General features: G+C 35.8%; 1 protein-coding gene across 5 annotated transcripts in view; it reads right to left on the bottom strand.

Moving 5' to 3' along the window:
• The window catches only part of LOC121408365 (neurogenic locus notch homolog protein 1-like), a 153,774-nt gene that overhangs the window by 18,031 nt on the left and 122,768 nt on the right, over positions 1 to 12,975 (bottom strand). For all 5 annotated transcript variants that reach the window (XM_041599815.1, XM_041599816.1, XM_041599818.1 and 2 more), the window contains 7 exons: positions 11,781 to 11,882; positions 10,437 to 10,559; positions 8,758 to 8,865; positions 7,716 to 7,829; positions 5,425 to 5,532; positions 3,186 to 3,305; positions 345 to 467 (listed from right to left, as the gene is read on the bottom strand). In XM_041599815.1, the coding sequence (XP_041455749.1) occupies positions 345 to 467; positions 3,186 to 3,305; positions 5,425 to 5,532; positions 7,716 to 7,829; positions 8,758 to 8,865; positions 10,437 to 10,559; positions 11,781 to 11,882 (798 nt within the window). The remainder of the gene's footprint in view (positions 1 to 344; positions 468 to 3,185; positions 3,306 to 5,424; positions 5,533 to 7,715; positions 7,830 to 8,757; positions 8,866 to 10,436; positions 10,560 to 11,780; positions 11,883 to 12,975) is intronic.

Raw genomic sequence — 12,975 nt, 5'->3', positions numbered from 1 at the left:
TAAGGCAATATACATTGGCGCTTTGTCACATTTACTTTCACGCACACTGTTAGAAAAAAACCCAGAAGATTTTACAGAAGAAAAAAAAACATGCATGTAAGATTACACAGTGCAGTAAGATTACATATGATCTCGAGACTGCTGCAGGATTTTTTTTTTTGAAGTAGAAATTTTCTTGCAGTGTATGCCTTAGATGTAAAAACCAGTCATTGGGGCTTGGATGACCAGGATGTAGTCGTTCTCGTCACACTCAACACTGCTGCAACCACCACCATATTCAACAAATAATGTTATAATGCACCATACATTACACAGTCACGATAGACGATCAAAGAACAACTAACCATTCTCGCAATTGGGACCAGTGAATCCAGAGATACAATCACAAGTGTATTCAAGATTGTTCACACCATCTGGGACGTTTCTACAAGTTGCTCCATTTTGACAGGGGCTTGAACTGCATGGTACTTGAAGATTGTCGTGGGTAAAAAAACGGGGTAAAAAATAAAACAAATTAGCACATGGAAAATTATGCATGATCTGCGCATATATACACAGGGCATGTCAAACATTTACTTACTTAATTAATTAAAAATGATTCAAAGGTATTGTCGAATGATTTGCTTGGGATATATGCTACCATTTTCTTCTGGTATACCAGAGCCGAAATGAATTCAATTTCTATTTTAATAACAATTCACATCCGTACAGCATTTCAACTTAATGAACGTTGACATCAGTCTAGAAATCATTAGATGTCACCATCAGCAATAGAAACAGTGAAAATTTGAAGAAGAAGAAGAGGAAGATTTGAAGAAGAAGAAGGGAGTAGTACAAATAAGAAATAATACGGAGACCACACGAGGAAAAAGACAAATAATACATACATTTTTTTGAGGAATAAGATGGAGGCTTTCTTAATGAAATTCGTATAAGCAATGCTGTCACTGTAATGTGCAAATATATATATATAGTTTAAAAGCAGTTTATACAAAGCCCTCATAATCCTAATGATCACCATCGCCACAATTATATCATTATACATATTACCACCACCTACAACAAAAGTTTCATTATAATATCCACCACCCCTATTATAATCACTCTCCAAATATACCAAGTATTCTGCGTAGGGACTGCGCCAGGGTATTTTGATAAGGGGGGGGGGGGGTAAAACCGTAATTTTTAGAAAGTCAAGTTACTCATCTCACGCCTCTTTTTGGATATACTTCTTACTTTTTCTAATTTTCACCTCCTTTTTTTTCTTCATTGAATAATATCATGGAGGTGGACTCTGCGTTAGTTCGTGCTACCCTCATAATACAACTTCCGAGTGACCCTTCCAATATCAACGGGAAATTGAATATCAAATATTTTTTTAGAGATTATTTCCGTTGCGTCCAGAGTAGATGCAAGAATAATGCATCGGCCAGGTATACCTCTGATCTTACTAAAATTCTGTCGTTGCCATTTTGTATGATGTTCATTTTGCTCAACAGGCGTAAAGTTGTTCACCTGAAATATGGATTCAATTCGTTCTGATACAGTGATTTCACCGAATCTTTAGGAGATCTTCATACCCATAGGAGTGATACCGTTTCATCGGCCTGATTAATAGCTAACATCGTCAAGTAACATTCAGGCTTTCTTAGCCATTAGGTTAATTATTTCACAAAGCACAAACGCCAATAACTTTATTACCTAACCATCATCACCCTCAAAGCCATTAGTCGCCTACAACTAAGTAAATCTATTCAAAATCACAATTTGAGAATCGGATCAGCAGATCGTCCTAAGATTTGGAGCTGACAAAATATTGCAGACATGTCGTTTGTCCAGAGTCTAGGAAGACACTACTGTTTTGCTTCACCGATTTTTTTTTGGCGAAAACTCCACATTATTAGACATGCACGTCCCCTTCTATAAAGATGGAGAATTCATGGTTGGGGTATTTTGGAAAAGGCGTGAGATGATCCAAATAGGACTTGATCTTTCTCACATTAAGGATATCGCATATTAAGACGACAAATCATCTGTCTCCAATCCCATTATTCGTGGGTCTTGATTCTAATATTTTCTTTGTATTCTTAATCAATTTCCTTATCCTACATTTCTAGTTTCAAACTAATTCGAAAACCATATTGACAATCTTTGCCTCCTGTAGTACCGTCTACATTCACACTGCAAAAACTTCGGTGTTGATATACCACCAGCCCGGAATCTATTAAGTCCACACCAGAGATATATTGAACACCAGTTTGGAATCAAATCATACTAATTGGTGTTGTATAAACACCTATCTGGTGTTAGACCAAAACCAAACAGGTGCTATTAAAACTTCTCTGGTATGGACATATGTATATATTTCGGGCTGTTGGTAATTCAACTCCGGAGTTTTTGCTGTGTATCCATGCAGTTTCTTTGTAGTATTGTGTAATACACATTTACCCTTAACCCTGGCTGAAATATGCAAGTCTTAAAGTGACAACGAGATGTCCTGATAATCATCTCGTCATGTCCGAATTCTGTAGGAATGGTCTTGTTATTTTGTCCATATTTTCTACATGATGACACAATGAGATGACTATATGTACCTCTGGGTGGTACTTTTAAGCTTCCTCGTTACAGGCATTCAGCGGCAAATATAGGAATCTCGGAGTCTCGAATGTTAAATATACACACCAAGCAGGTGGAAAACCAATTAAAAACCGAACTGATGCCACTAAAACCCATAAGGTTAAACTTAATGATACCATCATCGTCCCAACGAAAACAAAATACACCAACGTTAACAAATACCGCCACCAAACAACACGACCTATTACTGACACCACCAGTGTTACTGCTACCATAAATGCATATAATAATAACTTGGACAACAAGAGCAAGGTAACCATAACCATGTAGACTTGCTGGATCCATCATGCATATTAAAATATAATGCACAAATAAACAGCAAAATATGTCAATCATTATTCCTGGGAATCGTTTCGTGGAGGTCTTCATTCCCTGACATTTTTCAAAGTAAAATCTTTAGTTTTTGAATAAAGATGAGAAGCACTGGCCTATGGCTATTACTTTGATAACTGTCAGAAAAAGACAACCTGTCAGTGCTAATCTATGTGAAACGGTGCCCTGAAATTCGGGTGAAAGATCTCTGATATCATAAAGACTGTGCAACTAATCATACGAGCAATTGGCACCAATGAATCCAGGCGCACAATTGCAAGTGTAGGGAAGACTGTTTGCTATGTCTGGGATGTTACTGCAAGTTGCTCCATTCAGACAGGGGGCTGAATCACACACTAAAGTGAACAAAATCTACATTGTTAAGTATGTCTTATCTAAAGAAAATAAAATCAAATTAGATCAACGCTTTCTTGAATTTCAAGTTTACATTAAACATCTAGAACCTTTAAACTATTACACTTTATAAAAACTGCAGTAATCGTCAGCTATAAGAATGTAGGAAAGTTCTTCGTGAAAGTAATATGTTATGTTACTTTCATAACAGATCTCAATGAACAATTCAGAGAGAAAATAATGAGCATGTACGCCCGATTACAATGTACATTTTGATGCAGCCAATCTATTAAACATAACACTACATAACATGTAAAAGATAAACAATATAGTAGCAGCAATCAGCAATTTTATCTTCATTGCTTGTACAGTGCGTATCAAAAAAAAGTTTAAACTTTGAAGAAGCCCTGGGATTACAAAATATACAACATGTGGGTAATTTTTTTCCACATATATTATAGGGTTTGGGTCTCATCTATTCAATGAAAGTAAAAGTTTTGACAGAATGTTACACTTGAGTGAGCACTGTCCATTTTTGTAAAGCTCGCAGAAATCTGTTTGCGCAGATATGCTCGTTTTCACGCTGTGTTAAGGGAGGAAAAGGCGAAATCACATTTACCCTGTGAAACATTTCTCATACATTTCCCTTGCATTTTTAGTCAATTGACATAAAACGGATACATTCAAGCATTTTGTAACATTTTGCAACCCAAATTAAAATTTCAACATTTAGTAAACACAACCTCAACCCTTTTTTTGCCAGCTGGTCCTGAGGACATAACTAAATCTAAACAAAGGTTTATATCAGAAATCTCCAACATTTTTTCACTACGTTTTATCATTTAAAGTGGGATTACATTTCATTTTTCATTTAATACTTGTTTTCCATACTTTTCCAAAGCTTGACAATGATTAAAAAATGAAAATCAATCCTAAGTCATTTCATGTAAATCAAAGCTCAATGCAAAGCAAATATCGTCACGATTGCCTCGGTATGTGGGCAGTGGGGTGGGGCGCAATGGTACTCTTCGAAGTGTTTTGGGCAAGGAAACAAGTTAAAAAAGGTGAAAGATATCTTCAAATCAATTTTACTACCTAAATTCCATGTGTTCTTTACGACTAAGGTGTACTTTTATTCGCATAACTATTTCAAAGTTTCTGCGCAAATATCATTTTTCACAAATTTTTCAAAGGTAAGTGGTGCTCATTCAAGGGGAAATATTTTTCGACAATTATATCGTCCTTTTCTTAAATGGAACTGTGTACCAATGTTAAAATGAGGAAAAATCTTCAGGATATTACACATGTATGATTTTACAGGATTTTTTCAAAGTGTAAACTTTTTTTTGATACGCACTGTATAATCAACAATGTAAATGTATTTCATATATCAGGTGACTCAATGTTTTCAACCTCAATATTAATAACGTGAAAACAATGAGCCGAATGAGTACTTTGCGTGTCAATGTGTTCATGTTGGCCTGTATATGGATGGAAACAGATTCGACATTAAGGTAGGATGGATATTCGCATGGAAGAAATGAAAACTTAAAAATGATCATGAGGCACGACGTCTTGATTCATGACTGATTTCATTTCCATTTTGTTTCATGTTAAACAACACCAGTTTCGTTTTGGTCTAACACCAGATAGGTGATTATACAACACCAATTAGTATTAAAACAGCGTCGGTTTGATTCCAAATCGGTGTTGCTTCAATACTTCTCTGGTGTGAACATACATAGTTTCCGGGCTGGCGTTAAATCAACAACGGAGTTTTTGCAGTGCAAGATTTCGTGGACCAAATTCACTTTCACCAAAAAAATATAATTTAGGATAAAATGATTAGTAAAATGGCTGCATATCAAATTTACAGGAGGAATGATAAGATATTATAAAACAGGGCCCCTAAACACAAAGTTTATCGATGGATAGCAAGTATGAAATAACATTTCTGATTGGTTCCTGGTCGGTATTTTGCGCTGAATGCGCGGGTAACATTAATCTTGATTGGTCAGTTCATTTAGCGAATGATTACGGAGCCCTTAACATAATACATGACAAGCCGAGTGCATGAGACCAATACAATATTAAGTGGTTGGAATTGTACGAATGCCATACCTGTGGTTGCACAGTTTGTTCCTGTATACCCTATAGGACATTGACATGTATAACCTCCAGGTCCACCGGAACAAGTTCCTCCATTCTGACAAGGTGATGAAAAGCAAGCTGGAATTAAAAAAATAATGAATGAATGAATGAATGTACATATATTCCAACGATAAAAGCATTAATACATTTTTAAGAACTTGAACAAGACAATGAAGGTAGCAACTCAGAAAGCACAGCTTGTGATGTGTGTGCGCCGTGACATAGACAATACATGTATATACATTATACATGAAAAAAAAACATAGTACAATACAAAACAATTAAGGTGGAAACAAAGGAGAAAAAAAAATTTATGGAATACATTGATTAATAGATTTAGAGTTGAGGCACTTTGAATTTCCAAAAAAGTACTCAAATATATCAGAGTAAAGTTTACAAGAACAGTAACTTCAAGTTTACCATTAACGTCAACACCAATATACCCATGTCAAATGGGACCTGATGCGCAAGTCTCTCACACACTGTCTTTTCATTTCAGTACCAAAATGGACTTAGTCTAACGCGAATAGACCTTTTCATCATTTCGGTATATGTGCTTCAAACTGAATACTTGAAGATAGGGCTATTTGAAAACTTCTCTTGATCATTGACGTCCTTTTTTTAAAAAAAATACAATTTTACATTTTTGGGAGGCGTATCAATTATTTGCAATATGTGTGAACTTAACGTAAGGGAGGATAAATCAAAACGCAAATAACGAACTCAACATGCGTAGGTCCAACCCCTTTGCTAACTGTTCTACAGTGCGTATCAAAAAAAAGTTTACACTTTTAGAAAAAAGTGCGTATCAAAAAAAAGTTTACACTTTTAGAAAAAATCCTGTAAAATTATACATTTGTGATATCCTGAAGATCTTTCCACATTTTAACATTGGTACAGGTCCATTTAAGCAAATGACGATAAAACTGTCGAAAAATATTTCCGCTTGAGTGAGCACCACTTACTTTTGAAAAGTTAGTGAAAAATGATTTGCACAGAACTTTGAAATAGTTATGCGAATAAAAGAAGACCTTAATCATGAATAACACGTGGAATTTAGCTAGTAAATTGATTTGAAGATATCGTTTACCTATTTAACTTGTTTATTTGCCCAAACCATTTCGAGAAATGCGCCACACCCCACACACCGAGGCCATCGGGACGATATTTGCTTTTCACTGAGCTATGATTTACATGAAATGGCTTAGGCTTAATTTTCATTTTGCTAATCATTGTCAAGCTCGGAAAGTGTGGAGAAACAAGTATTAAATAAAAAATGAAATGTAAACCCACTTTAAATGATAAAAACTTAGTGAAAAAGTGCTAGAGATGTCTGATATAAACTTTGGTTCAGATTCAGTTATGTCCTCAGATCCAGCAGGCACAAAAAGGGTTGAGGTTGTGTTTACTAAATGTTGAAATTTTAATTTGGGTTGCAAAATGTTACAAAATGCTTGAATGTATCCGTTTTATGTCAATTGACTAAAAGTGCAAGGGAAATGTATGAGAAATGTTTCACAGGGTAAATGTGATTTCGCCTTTTCCTCCCTTAACACAGCGTGAAAACGAGCATATCTGCGCAAACAGATTTCTGCGAGCTTTACAAAAATGGACAGTGCTCACTCAAGTGTAATATTCTGTCAAAACTTTTACTTTCATTGGATAGATGAGACCCAAACCCAGGATTGTATGTGAAAAAATTACCCAAATGTTATATCTTTTTAAATTCCCAGGGCTTTTTCAAAGTGTAAACTTTTTTGGTACGCACTGTATATTGATATAAAAACCATGATGGTTACTGTATGTTTTTCGCAATGAAAGGAACATGAATATGTACTCGTGGGGATGATATCATACATCAAGTTACAAACGAATTCGACAAACGAATCATGAAGCAATGGGAAATGAATTTATAAACGATAGAGTTAAAAAGGTCTTATTGATCAACAAACGAACTTAAAATGAATACGTTTCTCAGTTATAAGGTATATGTTTTTCATCAAAGTCCACCAGAACGGCCGGTGAATAATATAGGATTTCATTATGCATATTAGATGGAACATTAGAAAGCAGACCACGTCCTTACTTTTTTGCGTCTTAACGTTTCATTCATTAACACAAGGAAGATGGTTAATATGGTGGTAAATCATCCTGTTCAGAATGGAATAAAATGAAACTTGACGATGACACGTGCACGAACATAAAGTCAACGGGAATATAACAGGAGGCTTTAATGAACATGTTCTATTTCAAGGTCATACCTGTCTGGCCACAGTCTGTTCCAAAATATCCATTGGGACATTGGCATGAGTATCCACTGGCCTCATTTAAACACGTTCCTCCATTTAAGCATGGGAAAGAACTACAAGGTGTTTCTGGAATAGAATGAGCAGAGGTAATTTTACAGGAGTGGGGTGACATTAAAATACATGTTTATATACAAAAGTGCCAATATATTTGGACCTGATAAGCATACAATCAAAAATCTCCAAATGAAAATGTAATATGTAAGTTAGGTTTCAAATAGAGATTTTGTGAAATGATGATAATTTGAAAGACGGAAGAATCGATCATTATCATTTTCAAACAGCGACTCATTTTTTAACTTTAAAATATTATTTGTTTTCCTTCAATGACTTATATAAACATAGATATAACTCATGTTTAAATAATTTTGAAAAAATCAGGTTCTTGAGAATATTTGACAAGAAAATTGAATTAAACGGTAGTTAAAACAACAAAAAGTTAAAACTTGGCCAAGTAGTTTCCTAATACTAGCTATGAATTTTCATCCAACATGTTATTTCAGTATGAGACTTCATATTGGTGTTTTAAACTACAAATCATTTGTTTATATCGTTAATTGTATTGTAGATATTCTAGCTAATCTGAACATTTTTATTAATCAATTCAGTGATTATACATCACAAATAAATGTATCTGATACACTGATTTATTTCGATCCACTTAACACTATTTCATAATTACATGATGTTTGCACCCCCAAAACGATCCCAAGTGATTCAAAATGTGTTTGACGCAGGTTTGGACATGTTGGATTTAAGTACCAAGGATGTGAAATATATCCAGAGCGGTCGAGGATGCATGCGATGTGGAGTCGTTCTAGGTTTTTAAGAATTGCTTTCGAAATAAAATTACAAAAGATTTAATTTCAAATATTTTATCGTTGAATTTTAACTTGTATAGGGTTTAATCTCATTTCAATATTCGGCTGGCCACTATTCACAACTGCTGGATTATCTAAAATCTTCGAAATTTAGAAAGTTACTTAACAGAAAATACCTCCACAGTCGGTTCCTCCATATCCACTTGGGCACTGACAAGAGTAACCATTGGCAACGTCTGAACAAGTCCCACCATTTTGACAAGGTGAAGAATTGCAACCTAATTCTAAACGGAATGAATCAAAACAAACCATTAAAGATCTTGTAAACATAGATAACAGTATAAATCGTAAATCACTTGAATATACTAAAAATATTATTCTTAATTTAGTGTGACATAATTACCGTGTTTACATGGAATCGGCTTTTGGTTCTGAACCAAATGCCGATTAAGTGTAAACACGGTATATATCGTCGTCTTCCCGCAGAAAGGCCACTAACGCGTAAATGCGCGAAATGTACATTTTCGAGAAAACGCAGACGAAGTTTCGACTATAGACAAATAAATACTGTTTTTACCTTACTTTTGTACTTTTAGAAGCTAGTGTATTATTTTCCGACCCAACACTCAAATTTTCTGACAGAGTAAATTTATTTTTCATTTATATTTTCATTTTATTTCAAACGTTCTGAACGCTTTCTAATCTTAAGCACGAGTCCCGTATGCCCTTTCCCCCGGAACAAAAATGCGCAATCCACTGATAAAGTTCAAGGAGGAAAGACGCTAACGCGAATGTGCAATCCAGTACCCGTAGAAAGGCTGCAAGCGAATCGGTCTATGCGCGTAAGCAAGTTGAGCGAATAATTTTTTTACGGGAACTAAATGCGCGATCCAGTTCCAAGATAAAGGACGCATCGATAAAGCTACGTGCGTAAAGCACTTTGGAATGTTTTTTGTTTATTACATTACATTGGGAAAGAAGAAGCAAAAGCAAGCTTATGACATGCTTTTTTCCATTTCAGCAATCAAATAATTATGTCTTTAAAAATAGAAAATGTCGATAACATCCTTTCTCTGGGAAGGTGACGACATGGTTTCTACATTGTGCTAGACCTATTCATACATTTTCATTTGATTTACACTAGATATGTTATTTGCTGCATAGCATAATTTGTAAACTTACTTTTTAAACTTTATTTCATACTATTAATTATGATTATGGATATTGTAGGATAGGGGATCCATGTGCAGTACTTGCTATTTCTGTGGAGTCCTTTTACCAATGAAGTTTATATGACAATTTACCTTGTATCAAATGTACTTTGATATTATTTGGTAATTAACGTTCAGTTCATAGAGGTAGATCTAAGATGACTCTTATGATTAGATAGACTAAAACGTTAAGAATACATTTAAAGATACAGGTGAAAAGATCTGATATGACTAAGGCGAGCGTCACATATCCAAAGCTTACATACGACAAGACTATGGCCAAACCTACACCAAGCCATGAATCGAAAGGGGCTTGGAATCTGCCCTTGATCAGCCAGTAATAAAACTATACGGAGTCTTCTTCAGCGGAATGTAGTCGGGCGAGGTTGTTAGTTCGCTGCTCGGTTATTTACGATTGCGTGCTTTTTTAATATGTTGTCTCGCGTTTGAACTTTATGTTATAAGTAGCTTTAGGGAAATCGCTTTATCAGAAAAGGTTTGGGTGCCTTTCGGACATATGTCGACTCTCCTCACTACCCCCCCCAAAAAAAATAATTGCGACCTCGGAAGCAGTGATTGCCGATAAAATGTTTGAGCTCAGAGAGAAGATATCTGCATTATTGACATGGCTTTCCCACGCCTACCGTCACAGTTTTGTTGAAGACCGCCACCCGGAGAGCAAACGCAACTATACGATGATCCGTCTCCACTTTGCACACAGGTTGCACCATTTCCACAGGGGGAGCTGTTGCACGGTTCTGCGGTACCTGTAAACGATTATAACGTAGGACGTGCAAAGGTCAATTTGATATTCCTGTCATAATAAAAATGACGTCAAATACCACAGGCTCCATGCCCCCTATATCATACTTACTGGGAAATATTATATATGGGTATTTCAAGAAATGAAAGACCCACTTTAAAGGTAAATGCTAGTTTTGGTAACGATATCAAAATGAGTTCGTACAGAATCCAATGAAATGACCACTAAAGTGTCCGTTTGTATAAATAAAACGCATGTGCCAAAGGATTCTGGAAGAAATTGTGTAATTGCTGAGAAATCAGCAAATAAGCACAGGATTCGGGTAGGGCGTCGGGCCCGACGCCCTGAGCAATAATTAAACATTGCCCCACGTGTGCTTATCTGTGTTGGGGATTTTCGGTGTGAACATTTTTCAGCGTAGATTTCAAGATATCACAAAGTCAAGTTAAAGTAACTGTACCAGATCTAGATCCTCGATGATATACTTGCAATTAAGCCTTGTTTTTTCTCATGAAATCACTGTTAACTGCAACTACTGGAATTTCTCTTTAATAGTGACATGCCTATTTTGGCCCTAATATCAGAAATGGTCTTATTGAGAAAGTCCCTTCAAAATGGGAATAAACAAAATAAACAGGACTAAACAACAGAGCAGAAAAAAATCCCCATATTTGCTTTGGGGCATTGGTTATTTTCGTGCAATGAAGGACACCATTTGAGGAGACCAGAACAAGTTACATAATGCAAGTCAGCAATTTCGGTCTTAACTAAAACAGGTAAAATGTGGCATTTCGTCTGCCCTATTCACAATAATTTGATTTTTGGCAATTTTACATTGTATCATAATCTACGTCTGCATATTTTCAGTTAAAATACATACCCAATAGGCTAACTAATACCCAACACGCCTTTTATTTAATCTATAAGTATTATGAGCCCAAACAAATGTACGTCATCAAGAGATTTGGTAATTAATAATTTCAACTATAAGCAGATATCCCAGTGAAACATAGACAAGTTGTTCATTCCTAAAAAAAACACGCGTTAACCAATCGGAACAAACTGCTTATCCAGTTATACGAGAATGAAATCAGATATATAGCTCATTTGTTACCAACAACGAAAATCCACACCCCAGGCATATCTAACATGTGATCTATACACAGACACACACGCTCGCACCCACCCTCCCCCCAACACAAAATGATTTAGTTTCTAGCTTTACCTTCACATCTCTCTCCACTAAATCCAGAAGCACATTGACACCTGAATCCAGTGATTTCATCAAGGCAGGTAGCACCATTTTGACAAGTTAAACTGGTACATACTAAAAAAATACAATGTGAATAAATTTATGATTTACATCTATAAAAATTGCCAATGAGCATGGTTGAACAATACGTTAAAGCTGTGAGAACTATCGTGAAAGCAACAATAAAATATATTTTCGAGGAATTAAATCAAAGACCCTCGACCGAAGGAAAAAAAGCGGCACTGACAAATTGTGTATATACACAAGCCACAACCAAGCCAATCGAAGGCCGTTTCCCCTTTATTATTGAAAAATATTTACTTCAGTATTAAACATGGAGTTATCACGGATAGTTTTTCCAATAGATTGATGCAACATACAACCATGTTGCCATGTTTGATTTCCCGCTTATTTGGCGAGCTTTCCATCTGTATCTGCATTCAGATTATGCGTAACAGATTTTCCTGACAAGAGCCGTGGACAAGCAATCCCGAAAGGAAGGTAAAGGGCTGCCATTATGTCCATATATCTGTATAAGCATTAAATATTGTCAGTGATATTCTCCTCTGCAAACTGAAAAATCCTAATCTGGAAATAAAGAAAGTAATCTAAATTTTCTATGTACTTAACAACCTACCAGGCAGAGTACAGCTTCACAAAATTCAGGCTGGTAAGAAGCACAATACAACCTATTTTTCAAACCCACTGGTTCAAAATTTTCTTGAGGTCAGTTCTCATATGGCAACAAGTGAATATATATGCAGAAAACTCGCATCATTGTGTTTTGTAGCTTCTAGGAATTTGCATGATTTTAGGTCTGTGGACATACATTTTTTTAGATCGTTCTTTGAGTCTGCATGTTGCCATAATAAAATGATGAAAAAAAATGGTCCATGACTGCCACATATTAAACCATATTTAAATAATGTGGCCTTAGTAATTAGTCAACCCGAACCAAATATAAGCAGGGGCCGAAGCCATTTGCTACTGGGACTGAAACATGGATTCCCCCTTCAGCTATGGTTGTCATCCACATTGGGAGCCTGGTCAGCTAGGAGCCAAGCTAGTAATCCTGAGTTCCAACCTCCCCTCTTGGTAGACCAGCAGCACCACGATTGATGATGCTGAGTAGGGCCGTCCTCCCGTTTTCATTTTTTCAATTTTGTAT

The sequence above is a fragment of the Lytechinus variegatus genome, chromosome 2 (genome assembly GCF_018143015.1).
Source record: "Lytechinus variegatus isolate NC3 chromosome 2, Lvar_3.0, whole genome shotgun sequence".
NCBI classification, from domain to species: domain Eukaryota; kingdom Metazoa; phylum Echinodermata; class Echinoidea; order Temnopleuroida; family Toxopneustidae; genus Lytechinus; species Lytechinus variegatus.
This window is presented reverse-complemented; position numbering and strand designations above follow the sequence as displayed.